This window comes from Salmo trutta, chromosome 6, assembly GCF_901001165.1.
Source record: "Salmo trutta chromosome 6, fSalTru1.1, whole genome shotgun sequence".
In the NCBI taxonomy this organism is placed as follows: domain Eukaryota; kingdom Metazoa; phylum Chordata; class Actinopteri; order Salmoniformes; family Salmonidae; genus Salmo; species Salmo trutta.
In genome coordinates this window covers 18,629,401-18,654,788 of record NC_042962.1, presented here as the reverse complement: position 1 = coordinate 18,654,788, position 25,388 = coordinate 18,629,401, and the positions used below count along the sequence as shown (strand labels likewise).

The window sequence follows — 25,388 nt, the reverse complement described above, 5'->3', positions numbered from 1 at the left end:
TTACTAACTAGTAATTCATTGATTGATTGAATGTCACTGATTGGCCCAGAGAGTCCAGAAGTGTTTCGTTCCTCCAGGCCTGGAGTTCTAATAGCCCTGGTCTACAGTATGCCCATAGACTTATTCCTAATCTTTTCTAGACTCTACCAAACATGATAACGGCAGAGTAGTTGACTAATGCCAAAACAGATTGACAACCAGGCTAAAAAAAGTTTCTGATTGTTTAAAAAAAAGAATGGTTGACATTGTCAGACACCACCACTTCCTCCTACAAAGAAATGAGGCAGCCTGAGATGACTGGCGAATCGGCAAGCCAAATACAATGCATTATTCAATGAAGGATTCAAATGAGTTTTCTAAAAAAAGGATAATTGAAATGAAAACATAATGAGAGCTGTCGTAATGTTGATGAACATATTTCACAAACCGTCGCCAAACCAAGAACGCAAGAGACAAGAAAATGACCTACATTACCGGAAACCAATTATTTATCCTAAAACGCCTCTTCACAGCTCCTACTTTCACTAGTTATCTGTCTGGCTTAGCCAGGAGCAAGTATTGGGCTCTTTCTCAATTGTCTAAAAAGTCTGTCCTCTCCTTGCCTCCTCTCCTTCATTGCACTCAGCTGAAAGAACTGAACAGGTGAAAGCCAGCCTAATCATGATCTTACACCATATTGTTTTTACCTGTCACGTTCCAATCAGTGCAGATGAAGTTAAGGAGATGAGGGGAGGAAGCAATTGAGAGCCAATTTACAGAGCACAGTGATCTACGTGTCTTAGCTATTTAAATGTACTTTAGGGTAGTAACGAGCAAAGCTGAGGTATTTTCAGCTGGGCTGTACAATGAACTGTGCTCCTTTTTCATGATCCATGGATGCTGAAGGTCTACAAGGAATTTTGTCTAAACATTCATTCATACAATAATTCATACATACACGTACATCGCAATATGACGGCATTGCAAGGACAGTGAATGTTAGGGTGATGGAGGAGTCTATCACTCCCGAGGCGGAGTCTGTTACTACAATGACATCTACTCTGTCTAAAGTCTAATTCTATGTTCCAATGTCCACACTAGCATACCACATGCCTAGTTGCTTCATTCAAGAAGCATGTTAATGTGGATATTGGATGTAGCCTAAATGTGGGGTTAAGATGGCGAATACTATTCACATGACATCACAATGATGAGGCCTTCCCCAAAAGGTCTTAAAGTCTGCAGATGAGCACAGTCGGGCTGCCACAGAGCAGATGGGGGGACAGAGGGTGGTCCACAACTCCCTGTGTGTGGGATATGAGCACTGGGTCTATGAGGGGATGCAGTATACCATGGGGGGGGGGGGGGGGGCGCGATATCCTACACCTCACAACAGCCACCTAAGAAATTACAACTACAATCATCCACAATGTCAACTCGAAATTGTGGTGAGACAAACCCACAGCCCTAAACGATGGACTCTAACAGTCCATGGTCATGCACGAAGACAGGGGTTTTCAGACAGGGACACGTGTAACATACATGTAACTATATATACACACAAACAAAATGCAAGCCTTACCTCGCCCTTAGCTGGAGACAAGCACTCAAACAGGCTTCCTACCAACTAGGCCATTCAGTAAGAATAAGACAAGAAAAGATAAAAACAGTCTGATCTGACCAAACGGAGGGAAGGTGTCCATGCCATCAGTGAGTCTGTTATGAGTGTTTTATGTGTTCTCTCTTATTTGGTTATGAATGAAAATCATAAGTGCTAGAATAGCATGTCATTATTTCATGTTTTTTTTTCATGACAAAACACTATGTTTACTCTCTGATGCAATTGGTGCTAGGAGGTGTTGTGAAACGGTTTTGGGTGAACGATTTTTCCTCATGGTGCGTTGGGGTTACATGAGGTCAGATGATATAACCCACATTACATAGCTGGGTCAGGCTATATTTACATGGCTGGCAACAGAAATACCATTTTCCAAACAATGTTTCTTCGATAAAGACAAAAAATAACCATCTTTGTAAAAAGTTCAGCTAAAATCTAAAATAAGCTCTTTCTCCTCTCTTATTGCTTCTTGAGTATATTCAATCTGACAATGTTATTTTATCTAACCGTGCAGTGTCCATTCAAATCTATGCCAGCGAATTGAGCCAGTTTTTGATTTGCTTGGTTATATAACAGTGTTGTGTAGATAGGTGATTAGTTAGTCCTAAAATGTCATTCCCAGATGACATTGCAAACAACATTAACAACCAACCGAGGCACAAAGTAACAACTAGAACAAAATTGAACACAAAACAGAGAGGACATTAGCTAGTGATACGCAGACCATGAAAAGTGCATGCACCTTTGACAGGCTAAAATAATGAATTAGGTATAAAGGTTAAATGAGTTAATTTCAGAGCTATGTAAGTGATATCCTTCATTCCCTGCACTTGTGGGGTTTGAGGTGTCACTTAGGGCAGTACATAACACCATGGTTTGGATCTACGGATTCAAACAACAAAGATCCAAATGGCTATTCAAGCTGCTGGCGGTCAAAGGACAGGGTACCAGGCAGAATCATGCAGGTCATAACAACAGGGCTTTTTCAATTCATGGCAGGGCAGACATTTTGGGGTCGATAGTATAAGTTGAATACGGCCCCTTTACCTTGGCATGGTGAAGGTCCACTCCGTACATGGACAGCTTCTTCACGTTCTCGAGGAAGTGCATCTCAGCCTCAGCTGGCATCATTCCTCTTGAGTGAGAGACAAACACACACAGAGGGTTTTGTATGTTTTTTTTTTTACAGTAACTGTTCAGTCCATGACCGTCTCTTACAATAGGTTATATAGACAGAAAGACAGAAAAATGTAGACAGACAGACTGACTTGTAGTTCTAGACAGACAGACAGAGACTGACTTGTAGTTCTAGACAGACAGACAGACAGACAGACTGACTTGTAGTTCTTGTGCAGGTCCATGATCTTCTCCTCCAGCTCCTTGGTCTGGTTGGGGGCAAAGCGGAACTCGCTGACGTAGTCTGTCCCAGACTCCTCTGGGTCGTAGTCCCCCAGCTCTGATTGGACCGTGTAGGATCCCAGCACCGTGTGGGTGGCAAAGGAGCAGGGCAGACGCCCCGACACCACGTCATCTCTCAACTGGAGGCACAGGTAATATCTGAGAGTGAGAGGGGGAGGAAGGGTGAGGGACAGAGAAAGAGGGGTGGGGAAGAGAAAGGGGAGTGAGGAAGGGAGTTTGTTCGGAGAAAAATAAGTGTGAGAGAAAGGAGAAAAAAAGAGAAGGAGAGAGTTAATTGGCAGCCAAATGCAAAAAGCACAGTAATGAATTGATAACGAAAATGTGTCATTATGCTAAAGTAAAACCCTGAGGACAGAAGAATAAAAACATCCCAGGTGACTCAGACAGCTATTTGGTCAATGTAGACATCCCAAAGGTACAAATATAGCAAACCTCTTGAAAAAGGACCTAGTGGACAGCTTCCCGAAGGTGAAACTAGAGAAAGTGTTACCTTGTAATATCCTCAGACAGCTGGGCAGGGTCTGGAGGGTAGAACTTCACGTTGAAGGAAAAATTCCAGGCGACTCCTGGAGCGTACAAAAACAAGCGGTTCATTGAAATGACCATTGAACTGTAGGAAAGACCCTTTAAGCTTGAGTAACTAGCATGCTTCAAACCATGCAGAGAAATAATATCCAAATACCCATATTCCACGCACCTCTGATCTGTTTCTTCATCTCCTTAGATGGGTCTAACCAGTTCTGGGAGAATTCAAGAGGACAGTGTCAATTCACCTCTACAAAATAACCAAAACACCCCTAATTGCACAGAAAAATCTAAAAGAAGAATTCCACCTTTTGGTTTTCGATATCCCGGAATGTGATGCCAAAGTAGTCCTTTTCCAGGAGGTTAAGCTGCTCACAAACTTTGTGGAATAACACATGGCCTCTCTCCCGTTTCTGCACAGAAAAGCACATGAGAAACTCTTATTCTAGAAATGCTACAAACATACATTGGACAGATTACTGCGGCAGACCATTTTTCTATTACCTAACCCCTCCTGAATGATAATGGTGTGTCACTGCGCTAAATTGTGATGCATTCCTCCAACGGGGTCAGGAGCCATTTAATGAAAGATAGGCACTGGAAAGAGTATTCAGACACACTTACACACACACACACACAGTCATGTCTGCCGCTGTGGGTGCCAGTCTTCCTACCATAACTCCACTCTCTACAGAGGGAGGGGGTCGCCTGTCAAAAGGGCTCCACTCCCATCACCCAGCATCACACCATGTTGTGTCACATCATGATCACTGTACTAATGGTTGTTACCCTGCCTGGCCCTCGCAGGGTGAGATCCAAGGCTTTCGGAACCACGATACATCAACCTGTGTGGCTCCTATTGCTAGCTCTAAATTAGCAACATCCCTTAACGCTCTGTAAAAATAGCCCAATTAAGTCAGGGGTAAAGGGGGCTGACACAGTAGACTTCTTCCAAATATGTCACCTTGAAACGGAGAAAGATTTGAAGGGTTATATTTGTTAACGTTTTTTGTAGAGGACTAGGTGTGGTAAAACTGGGTTATCTTGTAGTGTTTCTGGAGTAGTAGCTAGGTGTGTTAAAACAAACCAAGTGTCAGAATGAATACTTGAGATGGGCTATACAGAAGTTATTCCATCCAAGCTAAACAAAGTACAAAATAACTGTGTGTGTGTGTGTGTGTGTGTGTGTGTGTGTGCGTATGTGTGCGTATGTGTGCGTATGTGTGTGTGTTTGTTGCAAGAAACACACAGGAGACAAGAAAATCCCATATTTTCACAGTGCATTCGAAAAGTATTCAGACCCCTTTCCTTTTCCACATTTTGTTACATTACAGCCTTATTCTAAAATGGATCAAATTTTTAAAAAATCTTAATTTATTTAGTCTTTGTAAAGTCAATTGATTGGACATGATTTGGAAAGGCACACACCAGTGCATGTCAGAGCAAAAACCAAGTAATGAGGTTGAAAGAATTGTCCGTAGAGCTCTGAGACAGGATTGTGTCATTGAAGGTCCCCAAGAACTCAGTGGCCTCCATCATCTTTAAATGGAAGAAGTTTGTAACCACAAAGACTCTTGCTAGAGCTGGCCGCCCGGCCAAACTGAGAAATCGGGGGAGAAGGACCTTGGTCAGGGAGGTGATCAAGAACCAGATGATCACTCTGACAGAGCTCTAGAGTCCCTCTGTGGAGATGGGAGAACCTTCCAGAGGGACAACCATTTCAGCAGCACTCCACAAACCAGGCTTTTATGGAAGAGCGACCAGATGGATGCCACTCCTCAGTAAAAGGCACATGACAGCCGGTTTGGAATTTGCGAAAAGGCACTCACCGTGAGAAACAAGATTCTCTGGTCTGATGAAACCAAGATTGAACTCTTTGACCTGAACGCCAAGCGTCACGTCTGGAGGAAACCTGGCACCATCCCTACAGTGAAGCATGGTGAAGGCAGCATCATGCTGTGGGAATGTTTTTCAGCGGCAGGGACTGGGAGACTATTCAGGATCATGGGAAAGATGAACGGAGCAAAGTACCGAGTGATCCTTGATGAAAACCTGCTCCAGAGCACCCAGGACCTCAGACTGGGGAAAAGGTTCACCTTCCAACAGGACAATGACCCTAAGCACACAACCAAGACAACGCAGGAGTGGCTTCGGGACAAGTTTCTGAATGTTCTTGAGTGGCCCAGCCAGAGCCCGGACTTGAACCCAATCGAACATCTCTGGAGAGACCTGAAAATAGCAGCGCAGCAACATTCCCCATCCATCCTGACAGAGCTTGAGAGGATCTGCAGAAAGGAATGGGAAAAACTCCCCAAATACATGTGTGCCAAGCTTGTAGCGTCATACCCAAGAAGACTTGAGGCTGTAATCGCTGCCAAAGGTACTTCAACAAAGTACTGAGTAAATGGTTTGAATACTTATGTAAATGTGATATTTCCGGTTTTGCAAACATTTCTAAAAACCTGTTTTTGCTTTGTCATTATGGGGTATTGTGTGTAGATTGATGAGAAAAAGACAAACGATGTAATCCATTTTAGAATAAGGCTGTAACGTAACAAAATGTGGAAAAAGACAAAGGGTTGTAAATACTTTCCGACTGTACTGTATAAATGAGGAAAATGCTCATCTCCGGGATTTACTGTGAAATGCAGTCAAGCAATTTCCCAGGTCGTACGACCTCTTGGGGTGCCACTTAACCACCACAACCTTATTAAACACACAGTAATATAGGAACAATATAAACTACGTGCATTAGCCTTGGGCAGCTAGCGGCTAACGCTAAAGAGGATCATCTCTGCAGCCTTCATTTCCCCTTCCAATCACCAGAAGGAGCACTTCAGCGATGTCACTCACTGTCTGAGTGACCCAAACAACATCCAAACAAAGAATGTAGCTCCTGAACAATGAGGACAAACAGAGATGGAGAGAAAAAGGTGTTTCCACTTCCCTAGCTCCCCTACGTCGCTACATCCATGACTAGGGCTCAATCTCAAATCACTCCCTTCCCCTTCCCCTCGGCCCTCCATTTGCTCGCTCCCGCGCGCCTTCGCCAAATGCACAAGTGTCCCAAAGCTGAGGGACTGAAAATTATCGAGGGTTTAGAGGTTAATTAGACCTTCCGATAGCCGCTTCGGCCAAGCCAGCAAGGCTTCAGAGTGAAGTACTATCCCGACATGCACCGCGATATCTATGGAGTTGGCGCAATTTGATACCAAAGAATGGAGAGGCGTGCCTAATTATACGCCACGTGCATTAGATTATGTCTGATTTCGAGACTTGACACATGAAGCTAAAAGATGAAATACCTCCCAAATTAAATGTCGAACTGTTACTGAGTTTATATCTTGTAAAACAACGGGGATTTGTTCATTTGAATTTCATGCTTTTTTAATACTATTTAACGAGTGTGTCCCAAAGTTGATGGGTTTATTGATCCCTTCGCCACTCACTGAAAGTCGAGTTTTGTCAGCAACACGTGACAACGGAGGGACCTCCGAGCGAGTTGGTAGGGGCGAGGGGGTGATTTGGATTCACTATATGAGTGTTGTTGTGGCATTGATGGGGCTGATGGGTAGTTAAGTGGAATGTTGTAGAGGTGACTTGGGAGGTTAGAGCGACATTGATGATTCAGACCATGTGACCCAGAAGCGGAGTGGCCTGTGACAGACGTGACACTGTGCATGTCACTGCGAGAGAGGAGGGGATGTCACGCCATCACCCGCTTCTCTCTTTTTATCCCCTCGGTAAACTCCTTGCCCCTCTCTCACCTCTCTCTAAAGGTACTATCTACAATCTAAAAGGGTTCGTCGGTTGTCCCCATAGGAGAACCCTTTGAAGAACCCTTTTTGGTTCCAGGCAGAATCCTTTTGGTTCCAGGTAGAACCCTTTTGGGTTCCATGTAGACCCTTTTCCCAGAGGGTTCTACATGGAACCCAAATGAGTTCTATCTGGAACCAAAAAGGACAACCAAAGGACCCTTTTGGAATCCTTTTTTCTAAGAGTGTATCCATCTCCCTTCTCCCCTCAAGCCTTTCCACTCTCCAATCTACCTCTCCTTCCCCCTCTCCTGACTTCTATCCCCTCACTCCTGACCTCTATCCCCTCTCCTCTCTCCTGACCTCTATCCCCCCTTTCCTCTCTCCTGACCTCTATCCACCTTTCCTCTCTCCTGACCTCTATCCCCCCCTTTCCTCTCTCCTGACCTCTATCCCCCCAAAACATTACCATATCTCTCCTCCCCTCCCTTATCCCCTCTCTTCCTCTTCTGTCCTCTCCTCTGTCCTCTCCTCCCTCATCCCTCTCCTCCCCTCTCTGATCCACCTTTCTCCCCCCCTATCTCTCCTCTGTCCTCTCTGCCAGGGAAAGAGCCAGTCAATAATCACTGCAGCATGTTTAGCCCGGAGCCACACCCCTCTCTTCGCAGTGTCGCTTTCCCATGGCCACCAACACAGAGTCACCAACAAACGACCGAGCCAACCGGCCACAATGCTTTATCTTTTTCCATTGGATGTACCGACTAATCTGGCCATATCCAGCCTGGGGCTCAAACTGCACTAATAGATTGGTTTCTCTCCAGTAGTTGGTCAACAGAGTTGCCTGGAAGCTGAAGAACAGAACCTCTGTTTTTTGTGGAGACAAAGCAGTAAATGTGTAGGAATGGACAGATTTATCCAGAGTGATGGATGATGTCTGCTTAGAGGGAAAACGGCGGTGTTGGCCAAAAAACTGTCTGATTATGCGCCGGTGGGGGATGGGGTGTTTTTCAATGTATACAGCCAAGTAATAGGTCTAAGGGGAGTTTATTACAATAACGTTAAAAGCAGAGTGAATTCCATTGGGGCAAGCTTCCATAGTCTTTAATTATGTTAAGATCAGATAATACAGGAAATAAAGGAAAAGCCTGCATATAGATAAGCTTGCTAACCTATATTGTCAGCGTTAGTCTTCCAGTAGAACAATACCATTAATGTCCACTCAATTCATGTAGACAGAGGTGACTTTGTAGAAGGAGACGTCATCAATTCAGCATGATAAAAAACTATCTCAAGCCAACTTTGAGCCAACCCCACAAAGTATGACTTGAGAAAGAAATTATAAGTCAGTGAGACTAACTTTGATAAATAAATGTCCTGCCCCTTCTGATCCCTGGTGAACTCTGCAACACACACACACACACACACACACACACACACACACACACACACTCACACACACACACACACACACACACACACACACACACACACACACACACACACACACACGTTAACCCACCTACCTGCTAAACTCCCCTCAACCCCAAGCGGTGACCCCCTCCACCCACCTCCACCACACAGGTGTAGTCGGAGCCATCAAGCAGGGTGACCTTGCACTGCATGGTCTTGTAGCTGCGGACGCTCCGGCCTCCACCGGGGGACCTGGACAGCTTACTGGTGGACGACCTGTGTGAGGTCCTGTCCTCCTCCGCCTGCGATGGCTCAAGCTGATTCTCCTGTGGGACCACGCCTCTCTCCGCTCTCTCGCCGTTCTGGACAGGGGGGGCACAGGTTTTACCATAGCACTGTGATGAGAATGTTAAAGTGGTATGATTATGATAATGTGTTGTTTTGGACCCAACCGGTTGTGACACGAATGGTCAAGTGGAATAAATAGTTGGCGGGCCGGATGAATGTGACGGAAATGTTAAAGGGATACTTCTGGATTTTGGCAATGAAGCCCTGTATCTACTAGGATTAACTTGTGGATTCCATTTTTATGTCTCTGTGTCAGAGTGTGAATTACATCATGACATTCGGGGGGGGGGGGGCAATTTTTTTAATGATCCTAATAATAAATACATCATTTAAATGAGAAAAATAAATTACTTTTTAATGTGGCTTGAACACAACCAGTCATGATGCTGTAAATAAAGGGTTTATTGCCAAAATCCAGAAGTATCCCTTTAAGGAGAAATGATTTGGACACTTGTTTATTATAAACCTAAATAGTACTACTGTGGCTGTTTGATATTGTATCAAATGTTTCAAATTCAGCCCTTTAAAGCCTATTCCCACGTCATTTACTGTATAGGCTAAATGAGGATGACGGTGCCAGTATGAAGATAGGCTTCTCCAATAGAAATACACGATCACGCTTGTAGGCGATGTCATAGCAACGCTGGCTAGCTACGCTCATGCTCAGAAACAGGTCACCAGGTCTAACGGCCGTCTTGTGCCAAACTGCACATGTGCAGGCCGTTAAATCAAAGGCACTCCTTCGATATAAAGTGTTTTTTGATGAAAATGTTTTAGATTGTCACTTTCACGAGGTTGGAGTAATAACATGTTTGACTACTTAATTTAGCAGACACTCTTATCCAGAGCGACTTACAGTAGTGAATGCATACATTTCATAAATGTTTTTCCTGTACTGGTCCCCCATGGGAATTGAACCCACAACCCTGGTGTTGCAAACACCATGCTCTACCAACTGAGCCACACGGGACCAAATAACAAATAAGGAATAATTTTTCTCATTAACTTCCCAAACCCCGGCCTTGTCTACTTGGCTTGCTTCACAACCGTTCCCGGAAGTCTCGCGATGTTGCGCCTCTGGGTTTAGAAACTCTGTGACGGTGCTATTTTTTGTGGGTGTGGCTAACCTGCTTCTTCCTGACAGGCGTGCTGTGGGCGGCGGCCGGGGGGAAAGAGTCCGCCTCCAGGAGTGGAACCGCACTGGCCTCCTGCTGGTCCGCGCTGGACTCTGAATTTGGTTCTGTCGTCATGACGATTCACCCTACAACACAGCAAATAAATACACACAAAAGAAGATGGAAGAATTTCGACTGAGACAAAAAAAAATCTAATTCAACACAAGACAACAGTTGCAGCACATGCCCTAATACATGGCCACATTTCTAGATACAACTGAAATCTAACAAATTGAAAATGAAATGCTATAATAATATGTACCCTAAATTCTTTCTGCAATGCAGAGACATAATCATATTTCCAACCACCACACCGTCAATCTGAGGAAGAGATCCATATATGTGTTCATCTGAGATCAATCAAGAATAACCTGCATAGCAATGAAGTACGCCAAACATATCTAGGACAACAGCCATGATAAGAAGCTCTTGTAATGTGAAAGTCAGCATTGATTTGACTACTAATGTATTTTACATAGCTTCAAGGTTGAAACAGAGGTGACACTACAGTACTTCTCTATATAATAAGCTTCTTTGAGACAGCAGGTGATTTAACTCAGATTAAATCAGTGAAGAGTTGTGAGACACGTCACACTCGCCCCAGCATGAATATACATCAATGTCTCATTGTGACAGTCCATCAGTGTCCACCAAGTGTCTTTCAAATTTAAATGAATCGAGGTGTAACTGGTAACTACAACAGTGCAGTACAATTTACAATACTATATTTTTGATATGCATGATGATGGCCCCATTTTCCATTGACAAACCATAAGGACTTAGAATGTTGTGTATATGGGTTCCCCTGAGAACACACTGTAATGGTAAAACCCCTTCAATATATTCAGCAGTCTGAAAGGACAAAGTCAGTCAAAAATATCAAATGCGTCTTTATTCTGTAAAGAAAACGACACTCTAGACTCCATTACAGTTCATTCGCTTATCATTTGACACCTTATAAACAACCTATTACCATTTAATAATTACCACGTGCTAACTCCAAAATAATCACAGTGAATATGTATTACTGTCATTAAGATGTACCCATGCTGTAATGAATCTGTAATAAATCTTAGTAGTAAGGAAAGGGAGACGTTAGTATGTGAACTTTAGCCAGCATAGCTGGAAGTGTTTGGCTGGGGAAGTGTGGCTTTCACACACACACACACACACACACACACACACACACACACACACACACACACACACACACACACACACACACACACACACACACACACACACACACACACACACACACACAGTGGGCTGTGGCAGGGTTGTCGGAGGTTTAGGGCTATTTATACTGTATCACCAGTGTTTACCCACAACATGGGACTGGGCTCAGTTACCCCTTCAGGTCTCCACACACATGGTGCCGGGGTTCCAGTATCACACACATACACACACACACACACACACGTGCACACACACACACACACACACACACACACACACACACACACACACACACACACTAATGCACAAAAACATGGGCAAACACACACAGACATATTAAACGTAAACATGCTGAGGCATGCACACACACACACGTAGACAGGTGCCATGACACCCCTACCCACACATGGCCACTAAAGCCCATGGCAGTCAGAGTATGCAGGGTTCAAATATGTACCACACCCAATCAGCTACTACTGTAACGGCCAGTTAAGAGTAATGTTCTTTACTGCTTTCTACCTCAGAAACTAAGTCAAAGTAGCACTTAAGTTGTTTGAACATCTTACAAAAACATGCCCTCAGCAACACATCATGAACTGGCATTGAACTCACTGTGTTCATTCCATAATGCTTTAATTCAATTAATGCTCAGCGTTGCGATGAATACAGATAATACAAAGACTCTGTGAGGTCCACCAGATACACATGCCCTAGAGAAACACTTTTGAGAGTATTTCATTCTTCCTCATTCAACAACGGGTTTATCCTAGCTGGGTTTGAAATAGGCTCTGTGGGCCGTAAGCCTGTGGAACCTTCTCTTGGTTTAATCTACAATCTCTAATATAGGTCAGTGTGCACTGCTGACCAGGCAGAAGGTTGTCAGACACACTATAAGCTCTCCATCCGTTTATTCCAACCAAAGAGGTGACGGATTGGAGGAGGCCAGCTATGAGGACCGGACCCTGTTGCCATGAAAACCATAGATAAGCAATAAAAACGTCAATACCAATCTCCAAAATGATTTTCCATATCGGAGCTTCAGGACAAAGCGGATGTAAAAGCTGGAAGGGAAGGGATGTAGACTAACTACGACATGAGTATGTCTCTGCATAATGAACAAAATACCCCCAAAAAAGGTCTGTGGCGGTCACGAAATTTCATCAGCCGGTGATTGTCAAGCAAATAACTGTCGGTCTCACTGCAATTGACCGTTAATTAACATAAACATATTTAGCATCTCCTGGCTTCCACACATAGCCTACAAGCCACTGATGCAGACCTTTGGAACATTTCCATTTTAAAAAGTCTAATAAATCCATGTGATATAGTCTACTCCATCACAATAAATCCAGGATTTATTTTAGACAGCTCTAAAGAAGCATGATATAAAGAAAATGTAGTCTATTTCAGAAGAACAAAATAGCATACTCTGAGTTGTCCTCATTTAGCAGACAAGATGTGCTTAGAATTCTGTGGCATTATTTTATATTATTTAATAGTATGAAGAATACAATTGAACAAAGCTGAATAAAATATAAATATTTTCTCCAAACGATTTGAGGGAGTGCGCACATGCGGCTATTGTGTTGAGTGGTTAACAAAGAAATAGTTATTCCTAAATGTTTAATTTAGAGTTATTAATGTAACTTTAGTTGTTTTACAAACGTTGGGCTATATGTTTTGATTGTGAATACATTTTAAGGCTGCATGATGAGACTCCAATGATGATTTGTAAAAAGTCGCTTGAAAGGCATGAGCTCCGCTTTGTTTTGTTTTTTTGCATAGGCTGTACACACTTCATTAGTCTCTCATTCACAATTTGACAATCACTTGATAATGACTCGAATTTCACAGGGGCATCCCCTTTGTGGCCGCAATGCACCCTAAAACAATCAATGCCTTTGCTGTGCCCTTCTCCCTGATTGCTGCATGCTCTCCATCACGTGATCGGGTCTTTCTCACAGGCTACAAGTGAAAACAGACACATCGGGAACGCAACTGCGTGCATCCTTATCCAGTTCTGAGGAGCATATTGAAGATATTGGAAGAACTGTCCACACTTACTTTTCGATAGCCAACAAGATGGGAAGGCCTAACAAACAGCAAAAGCACTAGCCTATGTCAATCTACTATCCCCCATAGTACAAAAGTCGATCTATTCTATGCGAGAAATAAATATTCCAAACGTAGTCTGGGAAAGTTTTAATTAATACAACCCCTAGCATCAAAATCATGTTTTACGCAATGTGGCTGACACAACTGATTAGAACGTTTAGCTTAAAATGTTAATAAGCTATTAGGCTATTTCTTCACATTATACGCGCATCAATGTGCACATGGCAGTAGGCTATAAGCAGCAATGTTCCATTAGCGGGAAAACACCATTATCAAAAGTGACTACAAATGCGATTATTATAAAGGTGCATTTTTATGGTGAAAATTATCTTACCTAAACTTGAAAGTCACGCACTGTTTATGTATGCCAGTTAGGCTCTAAACCCCTTGTAAAGCAAATTAATATGCTTAATTTAAATACGTTTTTTGGACACTTTAGTTGTGATATAAACCTTTTGAAAACATATAGACCTATAGGCTAGGTTACTTGATGTGTGCAACTATGATTCGAAAAAGCCAAGAAAAAAAGGCTGTTTCTTATGCTGGGCATCATTCACAAGTGATAATATATAAGTGATAGGCTAATATTGTCACCCATCAGACTATTCTTGATTTAATTTTGTCTTTACATATACTAAATAATATATGTGAAATTTGCTTTGATTTAGAATGGACCATTATCATGCACCTGTATCAAAACAGTGGCAGCAGGAAGAAATACATGTCATCTATTCACTGGTCCCGTGTGGCTCAGTTGGTAGAGCATGGTGTTTGCAACGCCAGGGTTGTGGATTCGATTCCCACGGGGGACCAGTACAGAGTAAAAAATGTATGAAATGTATGCATTCACTACTGTAAATCGCTCTGGATAAGAGCGTCTGCTAAATGACTAAAATGTAAATGTTAAATAGCGGATGGAGAAGGCTTTTCCAGTGATTCATTTTCATGCCAGCCAGGTAGTCTATACTCCTGTTGTAAAGATAAGCAATGTGCTTAATATTAGGAAAGTTGAGAAATATATATAGTAGGCCTAGCCTATTTAGTAGAGGCCATTACTCTGTTTTCTCACCAATTGCATAGCCTATGGAAATGTTGCGCAACATGAGCTCATGAAGTGTTTGATTCCATTTTCGAATACATTTGCATTGATGTCAGAGTGATTAGAGGGACAATAGAGTGCTGAGTACCAGGCAGTTAGCACGTTTGGTAGGCTACTAATGAGCAGCATCAGAGTTTGGAAAAGACTAATTACTGTGACTAAACAGTCAGGTGGAATTTGACTGCCTTCATGACTCATGGCCGCCGGTGTGGCGGTAATACGGTCACTGCAGCAGCCCTATGTAGGGCTAATGCAAATTCATCATCATAATGCAAAGATTCTTGTCAGAATGCATTAGCATCAATTTGTAAAAAGATGCCATATTACCTGCGAGTGTGGATGTAATCAGAAAAATTATAGCGTAATGGTAAATGATTATAATTTTTTACTAGAAACAATGTTTCCCTGACTTGCATAACTTTAGCTTCATTAACCTAACGTTGACTGCAAATATTGTATAATCTATCGTCATTTACATATAGTTAAAGAATATGTATTTTCTTGAAAACAAAACGCATATTTTTAAGATGACAGAAATAGTAAATTGGCCAGGCAAAAAGTCAAGTTTTAAACTAATGCAACGGGGAGAATTCAAAGAGGTAAAAAGACTGTGAGCGGATAAACGCTAATAAAATTTACGGCCACACAACAAGGGCATTAGATTTTGAAATGAACCGCTCCCAAATGTGGCCTGTTCATGTGTGCAGACGGGGGAAAAATATCTCGCCAAAAGTGAAGGAGGACGGGTGAAATTGGAGACTGGAACATAATCTTTTTACTTTATAAAGGGTTTATAATTAGTTTACAGACTGTCAGTTAAACACATTTAACTTCTTCGCTGCAATTGTGAGATGAGAAAGGACATATGAGAAATAGATTATGCACACAAGCCCCTACCAATGATACCAACTGAAAACAGAATAGGAGCATAGATTGCGGAGAAGCTTGGATGAGGAGAGAGTGATTGACTAGCAATACAGTAAAGTCAAGAGTCAAGCACCTGTTGCCCCCTTCCCCAAATGCCCCACACTACACCACCATAACTCTATTAATCTGCTGTAGGAGTAGTGATGAGTGTGTATTATTCATCTGCTGTAAGAGTAGTGATGAGTCTGTATTATTAATCTGCTGTAAGAGTAGTGATGAGTCTGTATTATTAATCGGCTATATGAGTAGTGATGAGTCTGTATTATTAATCTGCTGTAGGAGTAGTGATGAGTCTGTATTATTCATCTGCTGTAGTAGTGATGAGTCTGTATTATTCATCTGCTGTATGAGTAGTGATGAGTCTGTATTATTAATCTGCTGTATGAGTAGTGATGAGTCTGTATTATTAATCTGCTGTAAGAGTAGTGATGCGTCTGTATTATTAATCTGGTGTATGAGTAGTGATGAGTCTGTATTATTAATCTGCTGTATGAGTAGTGATGAGTCTGTATTATTAATCTGCTGTAAGAGTAGTGATGAGTCTGTATTATTAATCTGCTGTAGGAGTAGTGATGAGTCTGTATTATTAATCTGCTGTATGAGTAGTGATGAGTCTGTATTATTAATCTGCTGTAGGAGTAGTGATGAGTCTGTATTATTAATCTGCTGTAGGAGTAGTGATGAGTCTGTGACATAGAGACCATGAAGGGAATGAGCTCAGTAAACACAACCTTCCAGGCTGAAATTACAAATATTTGTGTGTGTGTGTGTGTGTGTGTGTGTGTGTGTATGTGTGACTTTTTTTATTTATTTTTTATTTCACCTTTATTTAATTAACCAGGTAGGCAAGTTGAGAACAAGTTCTCAATTACAACTGCGACCTGGCCAAGATAAAGCAAAGCAGTGCGACACAAACAACAACACAGAGTTACACATGGAATAAACAAACATACAGTCAATAACACAATAGAAAAAAGTCTATATACAGTGTGTGCAAATGAGGTAAGATAAGGGAGGTAAGGCAATAAATAGGCCATTGTGGCGAAATAATTACAATTTAGCAATTAAACACTGGAATGAAAGATGTGCAGAAGATGAATGTGCAAGTAGAGATACTGGGGTGCAAAGGAGCAAAAATAAATAACAGAATGGGGATGAGGTAGTTGGATGGGCTATTTACAGATGGGATATGTACAGGTACAGTGATCTGTGAGCTGCTCTGACAGCTGGTGCTTAAAGTTAGTGAGGGAGATATGAGTCTCCAGCTTCAGTGATTTTTGCAATTCGTTCCAGTCATTGGCAGCAGAGAACTGGAAGGAAAGGTGGCCAAAGGAGGAATTGGCTTTGGAGGTGACCAGTGAAATATACCTGCTGGAGCGCGTGCTATGGGTGGGTGCTGCTATGGTGATCAGTGAGCTGAGATAAGGCGGGGTTTTACCTAGCAAAGCCTTATAGATGACCTGGAGCCAGTGGGTTTGGCGACGAATATGAAGCGAGGGCCAGCGAACGAGATCATACAGGTCGCAGTGGTGGGTAGTATATGGGGCTTTGGTGACAAAACGAATGGCACTGTGATAGACTGCATCCAATTTGCTGAGTAGAGTGTTGGAGGCTATTTTGTAAATGACATCGCCCGAAGTCGAGGATCGGCAGGATAGTCAGTTTTACGAGGGTATGTTTGACAGCATGAGTAAAGGAGGCTTTGTTGCGAAATAGGAAGACGATTATAGATTTAATTTTGGATTGGAGATGCTTAATGTGAGTCTGGAAGGAGAGTTTACAGTCTAACCAGACACCTAGGTATTTGTAGTTGTATTCTAAGTCAGAGCCGTCCAGAGTAGTGATGCTGGACGGGCGGGTAGGTGCGGGCAGCGATCGGTTGAAGAGCATGCATTTAGTTTTACTAGCGTTTAAGAGCAGTTGGAGGCCACGGAAGGAGAGATGGATGGCACTGAAGCTCGTCTGGAGGTTTGTTAACACAGTGTCCAAAGAAGGGCCAGAAGTATACAGAATGGTGTCGTCTGCGTAGAGGTGAATCAGAGAATCACCAGCAGCAAGAGCGACATCATTGATGTATACAGACAAAAGAGTCGGCCCGAGAATTGAACCCTGTGGTACCCCCATAGAGACTGCCAGAGGTACGGACAACAGGCCCTCCAATTTGACACACTGAACTCTGTCTGAGAAGTAGTTGGTGAACCAGGTGAGGCAGTCATTTGAGAAACCAAGGCTGTTGAGTCTGCCGATAAGAATGTGGTGATTGACAGAGTCGAAAGCCTTGGCCAGGTCGATGAATACAGCTACACAGTATTGTCTCTTATCGATGGTGGTTAGGATATTGTTTAGGACCTTGAGCGTGGCTGAGGTGCACCCATGACCAGCTCGGAAACCAGATTGCATAGTGGAGAAGGTACGGTGGGATTCGAAATGGTCGGTAATCTGTTTGTTAACTTGACTTTCGAAGACCTTAGAAAGGCAGGGTAGGATAGATATAGGACTGTAGCAGTTTGGGTCTAGAGTGTCTCCCCCTTTGAAGAGGGGGAGGACCACGGCAGCTTTCCAATCTTTGGGCACCTCAGACGATACGAAAGAGAGGTTGAGCAAGCTAGTAATAGGGGTTGCAACAATTTCGGCTGATAATTTTAGAAAGAGAGGGTCCAGATTCTCAAGCCCTGCTGATTTGTAGGGGTCCAGATTTTGCAGCTCTTTCAGAACATCAGCTATCTGGATTTGGGTGGAGGAGAAATGGAGGAGGCTTGGGCAAGTTGCTGTGGGGGGTGCAGGGCTGTTGACCAGGGTAGGGGTGGCCAGGTGAAAAGCATAGCCAGCCGTAGAAAAATGCTTATTGAAATTCTCAATTATTGTGGATTTATTGGTGGTGACAGTGTTTCCTATCCTCAGTGCAGTGGGCAGCTGGGAGGAGGTGCTCTTATTCTCCATGGACTTTACAGTGTCCCAGAACATTTTGGAGTTTGTGCTGCAGGATGCAAATATCTGTTTGAAAAAGCTAGCCTTTGCTTTCCTACTTCACCCCTCCTGCTGTGAAGTACAATGAAAAGACCAATTAAGTGTAAATGGCGCTGTGAAAACGAGCACATACTGTATGTTTCCCACTCATCCCATGACTCATGTCTAATGGGTCACTGGCTGGTTAACTCATCCAGGCCCGGATAGACTCAACACTGCTTCACCACCAGGGAAGCCCTGTGAGGCTACAGCAAATGACTCTACAGAACATCTCTGATGTAGTCAGGGAATTCTGGTTCATAGAAATACTATGTGTTGATTGTGATTTCAATCATTTTAATCTGGTGTTTGAATTGGGAATGACTCTGAGCACTTATTGGTTCAAGCTGGTCGGTCTATTGAACAGGTTGACAGCATGTCAACAGACTAACTGACATCAGCTTCACTCCGATAAAACAGTGAGCCACAATCATCTCTCTCTCCTGTCAAGCTTGTTTGATGTTTGCCTCTGTCTCAGGGTGATTCTAGCTTTGTTTGGGAAAACAGAGAGTTGACTTTGCTTTACGGAGACTAAACACGTCGGGGTCAAAGAGGACGAAAGGCACTACAGCCCAGATATAAAAGAATAATGTAATCAAACAAGAGAGGGAGGGGCTAGTGAGTGAGATAACGCTTGAGCGAGTTTGAGATAGAGAAGATTAAAGCTTACAAAAGCTCAGGACAATCTCATCTCAATTGCGTTTTACACCACATCAACAAATGTGTAGCAAACAGGAAGAAGGCAACGGCTGAGTTTCCTCTCGTAGCATGCTCTGCTTCTCAGAGGCTGATAGGTACTGATGGGAGCTGCTCCGAGCTCTCCACCAAAGGGGATATTGAGAAATATTCTGAGACAGCCCCACTGACCCCTGGAGAGAGAGAAATGGGACGTGTCCCAATCCTCTAACGTAGGATTTTATTTCCCCCATGTCTTTTTTCTTCTATGGTGGTTCAGGGATGAAATCAGCCACACAGAGTGAAGACTGTTAGATAGGTGCTATCTAGTACCAAAAAGGGTTCTTCGGCTGTCCCCATAGGAGAACCCTTTGAAGAACCCCTTTTGCTTCCAGGTAGAACCCTTTTGGTTCAATGTAGAACCCTTTTGGGTTCCATGTAGAACCCTTTCCACAGAGGGTTCTACATGGAACCCAAAAGAGTGCTACCTGGACCCAAAAAGGTTTCTCCTATGGGGACAGCCGCAGAACCCTTTTAGAACCCTTTTTTTCTGAGAGTGTAGGAACCCTATTCAATCAAAGTAAAGAATGTTTACGTTACAGTTTCAAGTCAACTGCAAAACATGCTTTTCTGCTGTGCAAGGACTTTCTGGTCATTTATTACTAGGTTTTATGGAAGTAGGGTGACCACATTTAAAATACCCAAATGCGGGATGATTTTGCGGAACATTCGCGGGACAGTGTAGCCTACTATAATATTTTGCCCCCCCCCTCTTGAGAAAAAAAAACTTTTCAGTGCATTTGAGGTTTAAAAAGACTTCTGAAGTTTGTAATTTCCACTATGTCAGACTTGATTTTCCCTTACGAAAAATGTATCAACCCTTACAAAAATGCCCATTAATTATAATCCACATAATAATTCATATTTCCACATAATAATTCATACTTCCTAAGATCTTACATCTGTAGCCTACTGTGCATCACATTTTCATAAAATATTATCACTATTGTCCATGCTCTGCAAAACACCTTGACAAAAGGAGCCCCCAAAAAAGACACAAAGGTGGCCATTGTTGTGGTAGTTACTATGGCAACATTAAAGATAGTCCAGGCTAAACAGCAGGAACACCAGTAAACTGCAGCCCAGTTTAGGCCAGCATAGCAGTCTTCTGTTGGGCTAATATTAAACCAGCAGAGAAAACAGAACAAACAAGAAAGATCCCGTGAAGGTCAGGAAATCCTTTCTAGCCATACTGATACAAGGAAATTAGAATCATCAACTGCTGTAAATGTTCTGTATTTTCGCTTGAAAAATCATGAGACAAATTAATTTGCATTTCTCTATGTTCGTAGTATGCAGAAATCTGAATTATTCAAGCCATCATCTGAAGGTCATTTATTTATCAGATAAAGGAGTAAAAATGTACTTGACAAAGGAGCTGATATTTCAACCAGAATGAATCAACTTTCATGGCCAATGAAGCAAGGGGGGGAATTCAAGAAAAAACAGGATTTCACCACAGAGATAAAGCCCAATAGTTCCACAAAAAATAACATGTCATCCATACTGAACAAAAATATAAATGAGTTACAGTTCCTATAAGGAAATCAGTCATTTTCAGCTTTCATGAATTGTGTACAGATCCTTGCGACAATGGGCCTCAAGATCTCATCACGGTATCTCTGTGCATTCAAATTGTCATTGATAAAATGCAATTGTGTTAGTTTTCCATAGCTTACTGCCTACGGTTGCACATTTTGGGGAATATTCTGAGGTGGAAATTTTCCGTGGTAATTAACGGGAATATATGGGAATTAATGGGAATAAATGGAAATATATGCAAATTAATATTAATACCATTTAAATTTAGATGTTTTTTGCATTGGATATATTTACCATATCATATGGAGACAGAAACATAAACCTTTTACCTTATCATAAGTAGACATAATTGCAAATTATTAAATCCTTCCAATAGAAATAAAAAAAAACTATTGATTTACGAATTTAACTTAAATGAGTTTGTATTTTTGTATTTATTATGGATCCCCATTAGCTGCTGCCAAAGCAGCAGTAACTCTTCCTTGGGTCCAGCAAAATTAAGGCAGTTTATACAATTTTAAAACATTACAATACATTCACAGATTTCACAACACACTGTGTGTGTGTGTGTGTGTGTGTGTGTGTGTGTGTGTGTGTGTGTGTGTGTATGCATGTGCCTGTGCCAATGTTTGTGTTGCTTCACAGTCCCCGCTGTTCCATAAGGTGTTTTTTAATCTGTTTTTTTAAATCTAATTTTACTGCTTGTGTCAGTTACTTGATGTGGAATAGAGTTCCATGTAGTCATGGCTCTATGTAGTACTGTGTGCCTCCCATAGTCTGTTCTGGACTTGGGGACTGTGAAGAGACCTCTTGTGGCATGTCTTGTGGGGTATGCATGGGTGTCCGAGCTGTGTGCCAGTAGTTTAGACAGACAACTCGGTGCATTCAACATGTCAATACCTCTCATGAATAAAAGTAGTGATGAAGTCAATCTCTCCTCCACTTTCAGCCAGGAGAGATTGACATGCATATTATTAATATTAGCTCTCTGTGTACATCCAAGGGCCAGCCGGGCTGCCCTGTTCTGAGCCAATTGCAATTTTCCTAAGTCCTTTTTTGTGGCACCTGACCACACGATAGAACAGTAGTCAAGGTGCGACTAAACTAGGGCCTGTAGGACCTGCCTTGTTGATAGTGTTGTTAAGAAGGCAGAGCATTGCTTTATTATAGACAGACTTCTCCCAATCTTAGCTACTACTGCATCGATATGTTTTGACCATGACAGTTTACAATCTAGTGTTACGCCAAGTAGTTTAGTCATCTCAACTTGCTCAATTACCACATTATTTATTACAAGATTTAGTTGAGGTTTAGGATTTAGTGAGTATTTTGTTCCAAATACAATGATTTTAATTTTAGAAATATTTAGGGCTAACCTATTCCTTGCCACCCACTCTGAAACTAACTGCAGCTCTTTGTTGAGTGTTGCAGTCATTTCAGTCGCTGTAGTAGCTGACGTGTATAGTGTTGAGTCATCCGCATACATAGAAACTCTGGCTTTACTCAAAGTCAGTGGCATGTCGTTAGTAAAAATTGAAAAAGCAAAAGGGGCCTAAACAGCTACCCTGGGGAATTTCTGATTCCATGTGAAGAGTTGACTCTTCACATGGGATGATTTCACTGAACAACAAAAGAAAGGGACTATTGAATGATCCCCAATGATCCATCGCATCTCCCAAAAACAGTTTTTAACATACATCTTTAAAATGATAGTCTAGAAACTAAAGCGTTGGTTGTCTTCCTCTCAGGCTTCCATGTCTTCTCCCTGGACCTCCTCAATGTCCGCCTCATCTTCACTGTCACTTTCCAACGTTGTTGAAGATGGCTCATTGTCAGGCTCAAAAAGCCTCAAATTTGCCCAGATGGCAACAAATTCTTCAACCCTTGTATTGGTCAGCCTATTGCGTGCTTTGGTGTGTGTGTTCCCAAACAAGGACCAGTTGCGCTCTGAGGCGGCTGATGTTCTTGTGATTTGGAGGATGATGGAGGCAACAGGGGAAAGATCCTCAGATCCACAAAGTCCTTCCACCAGGTGGCTGATGAGATTTGTTGGCACGACTGCCATATCACATCTCCATCCCAAAGCCCTTGCATGGAAGTGTACTTCACCAGACTGCCAAGAACCTTGCCCTCATCCAGGCCAAGGTGGCAAGACACGGTAGTGATGACACCATAGGCCTTTTTGATCTCTGCAACAGACAGGATGCTCTTGCCAGCATACTTGGGGTCCAACATGTACTTTGCGGCGTGTATGGGCTACAGGCAGAAGTCTTCATGCTTTCTGATGTATTTCAGAACTGCAGTTTCCTCTGCTTGGAGTAACAGTGAAGTGTGCAGAGCAGTACGGATTTCTTCTTTTACATCTGCAAGCAGAGTCTGAACATCAGACAGAATGGCATTGTCTCCCTCAATCCGTGCAATGGCTACTGCTATAGGTTTCAGGAGTATCAGGCTGCTTACCACTCTCTCCCAAAATACATCATCCAGAAGGATCCTCTTGATGGGGCTGTCCATATCGGCAGACTGTGATATAGCCATTTCTTGGAGACTCCTTCCCCTCCAGGAGACTGTCAAACATGATGACAACACCACCCCAACGGGTGTTGCTGGGCAGCTTCAATGTGGTGCTCTTATTCTTCTCACTTTGCTTGGTGAGGTAGATTGCTGCTATAACTTGATGACCCTTCACATACCTAACCATTTCCTTGGCTCTCTTGTAGAGTGTATCCATTGTTTTCAGTGCCATGATGTCCTTGAGGAGCAGATTCAATGCATGAGCAGCACAGCCAATGGGTGTGATGTGAGGGTAGGACTCCTCCACTTTAGATCAAGCAGCCTTCATGTTCGCAGCATTGTCTGTCACCAGTGCAAATACCTTCTGTGGTCCAAGGTCATTGATGACTGCCTTCAGCTCATCTTCAATGTAGAGAGCGGTGTGTCTATTGCCCTTTGTGTCTGTGCTCTTGTAGAATACTGTTTGGGGGTGGAGATTATGTAGTTAATTATTCTTTGCCCACAAACATTTGACAACCCATCAGAGATGATTGCAATACAGTCTGCTCTCTCTATGATTTGCTTGATCTTCACTTGAACTCTGTTGAACTCTGCATCCAGCAAATGAGTAGATAAAGCATGTCTGGTTGAAGGGGTGTATGCTGGGCGAAGAACATTCAGAAATCTCTCCCAATCCACATTGCCTGTGAGCATCAGATGTGAACCAGTTGCATACACAGCTCGAGCAAGACATTCATCAGCATTTATCTGACTACGTTCCTCCATTGAGTCAAAAAAACTTCTGATTCCAGGAGGAACATGAGCTGTTGCTATAGATAAGGTGTCGGATTCATAATTTTCATCTCGAATAGAAGTAGAGGGACTTTTGTCAGAGGTTGCTTGTTGTGAGCGCCGAGGGAACTTTTTGCACTTTGCCGGATAATTCTGCATCTTTGTTGCATTCTTCACATATGATTTGGCACAGTATTTTCAAATGTACACAGTTTTTTATTCTACACTAGCTGCAGTGAAATGTCTCCACACATCAGATAGTGCCCGTGGCATTTTCCTGTAAGGATTAGAAAAAAATGAGTAAAAAAAATCCTAATACAATTTCATGTACAGATAAATAGTTAAGTAGTTAGATTAAACAACTCCTTTGTAAGATAAATGTTTTAAAATGAAACATGTATGGAAACAGGTGAATTAACACTCCTCAGTTAGTAGGCTCAAGTAAGCTAAAACCCACATGGTAGCAAAAACTAACTAGCAGAAATTGTTAACAAGTTAGAAATTATTTAAACACACTTTGATGTAGGCTACTATTTACTAGTTAACAAAAAATAATGTATGTCATATAAAATATATTCCCCCCACCCAGTATTGTAATCAAAACTTACCAGAAAGCATGTAGTCCTTGGCTCAGACAGTGTAGTAGTGTAGGATCAATAGCATCTCATTAAAGTGAAAGATCTTGAGAATCAGCTGTACACGTGATGGAAGAATGCACTGTGCATGCAGAGGGTGGGTTGCAATTCCATTGAATTGGGGATAGTTTAACCAAAATATGCCACAAGACCTAGAATTGCCTAATGTGTATCCCACAAAAAAGGTTCACTGTTATAAGCCAACGTTTTTGATGAATTTAAGCAGAATTCCCCAAATTCCAGGGCTTAACTTCCCATGGAAAATGTTCGGAAATATTCCGGAAATTTACCGGAAAACTTTCGACCCTTTGCAACCCTATGTCTGCCCATACCATAACCCCACCGCCACCATGGGGTACTCAATTCACAACGTTGACATCAGCAAACCACGACACCATACATGTGGTTTGCGGTTATGAGGCTGGTTGGACGTACTGCCAAGTTCTCTAAAATGACATTGGAGGCAGCTTATGGTAGAGAAATTAACATTAAATTATCTGGCAACAGCTCTGGTGGACATTCCTGCAGTCAGCATGCCAATTGCACGCTCCCTCAAAGCTTGAGGCATCTTTGGGCATTGTGTTGTATGACAAAACTGCACATTTTGGAGTGGCCTTTTATTGTCCCCAGGAGAAA

At 42.5% G+C, this 25,388-nt stretch overlaps 1 protein-coding gene across 12 annotated transcripts in view; it reads right to left on the bottom strand.

Annotated features, from left to right (window-relative positions):
* Positions 1–25,388, bottom strand: part of epb41l3a (erythrocyte membrane protein band 4.1-like 3a) — an 80,323-nt gene that overhangs the window by 24,270 nt on the left and 30,665 nt on the right. For 9 of the 12 annotated variants that reach the window (XM_029755567.1, XM_029755562.1, XM_029755559.1 and 6 more), the window contains exons 2-8: positions 10,182–10,315; positions 8,865–9,068; positions 3,850–3,954; positions 3,699–3,756; positions 3,507–3,582; positions 2,936–3,154; positions 2,645–2,732 (exon numbers count right to left, since the gene is read on the bottom strand). In XM_029755567.1, the coding sequence (XP_029611427.1) occupies positions 2,645–2,732; positions 2,936–3,154; positions 3,507–3,582; positions 3,699–3,756; positions 3,850–3,954; positions 8,865–9,068; positions 10,182–10,304 (873 nt within the window). In that variant the 5' untranslated portion in view covers positions 10,305–10,315. The remainder of the gene's footprint in view (positions 1–2,644; positions 2,733–2,935; positions 3,155–3,506; positions 3,583–3,698; positions 3,757–3,849; positions 3,955–8,864; positions 9,069–10,181; positions 10,316–25,388) is intronic. The other 3 variants (XM_029755561.1, XM_029755568.1, XM_029755571.1) reach the window with 1 other exon arrangement.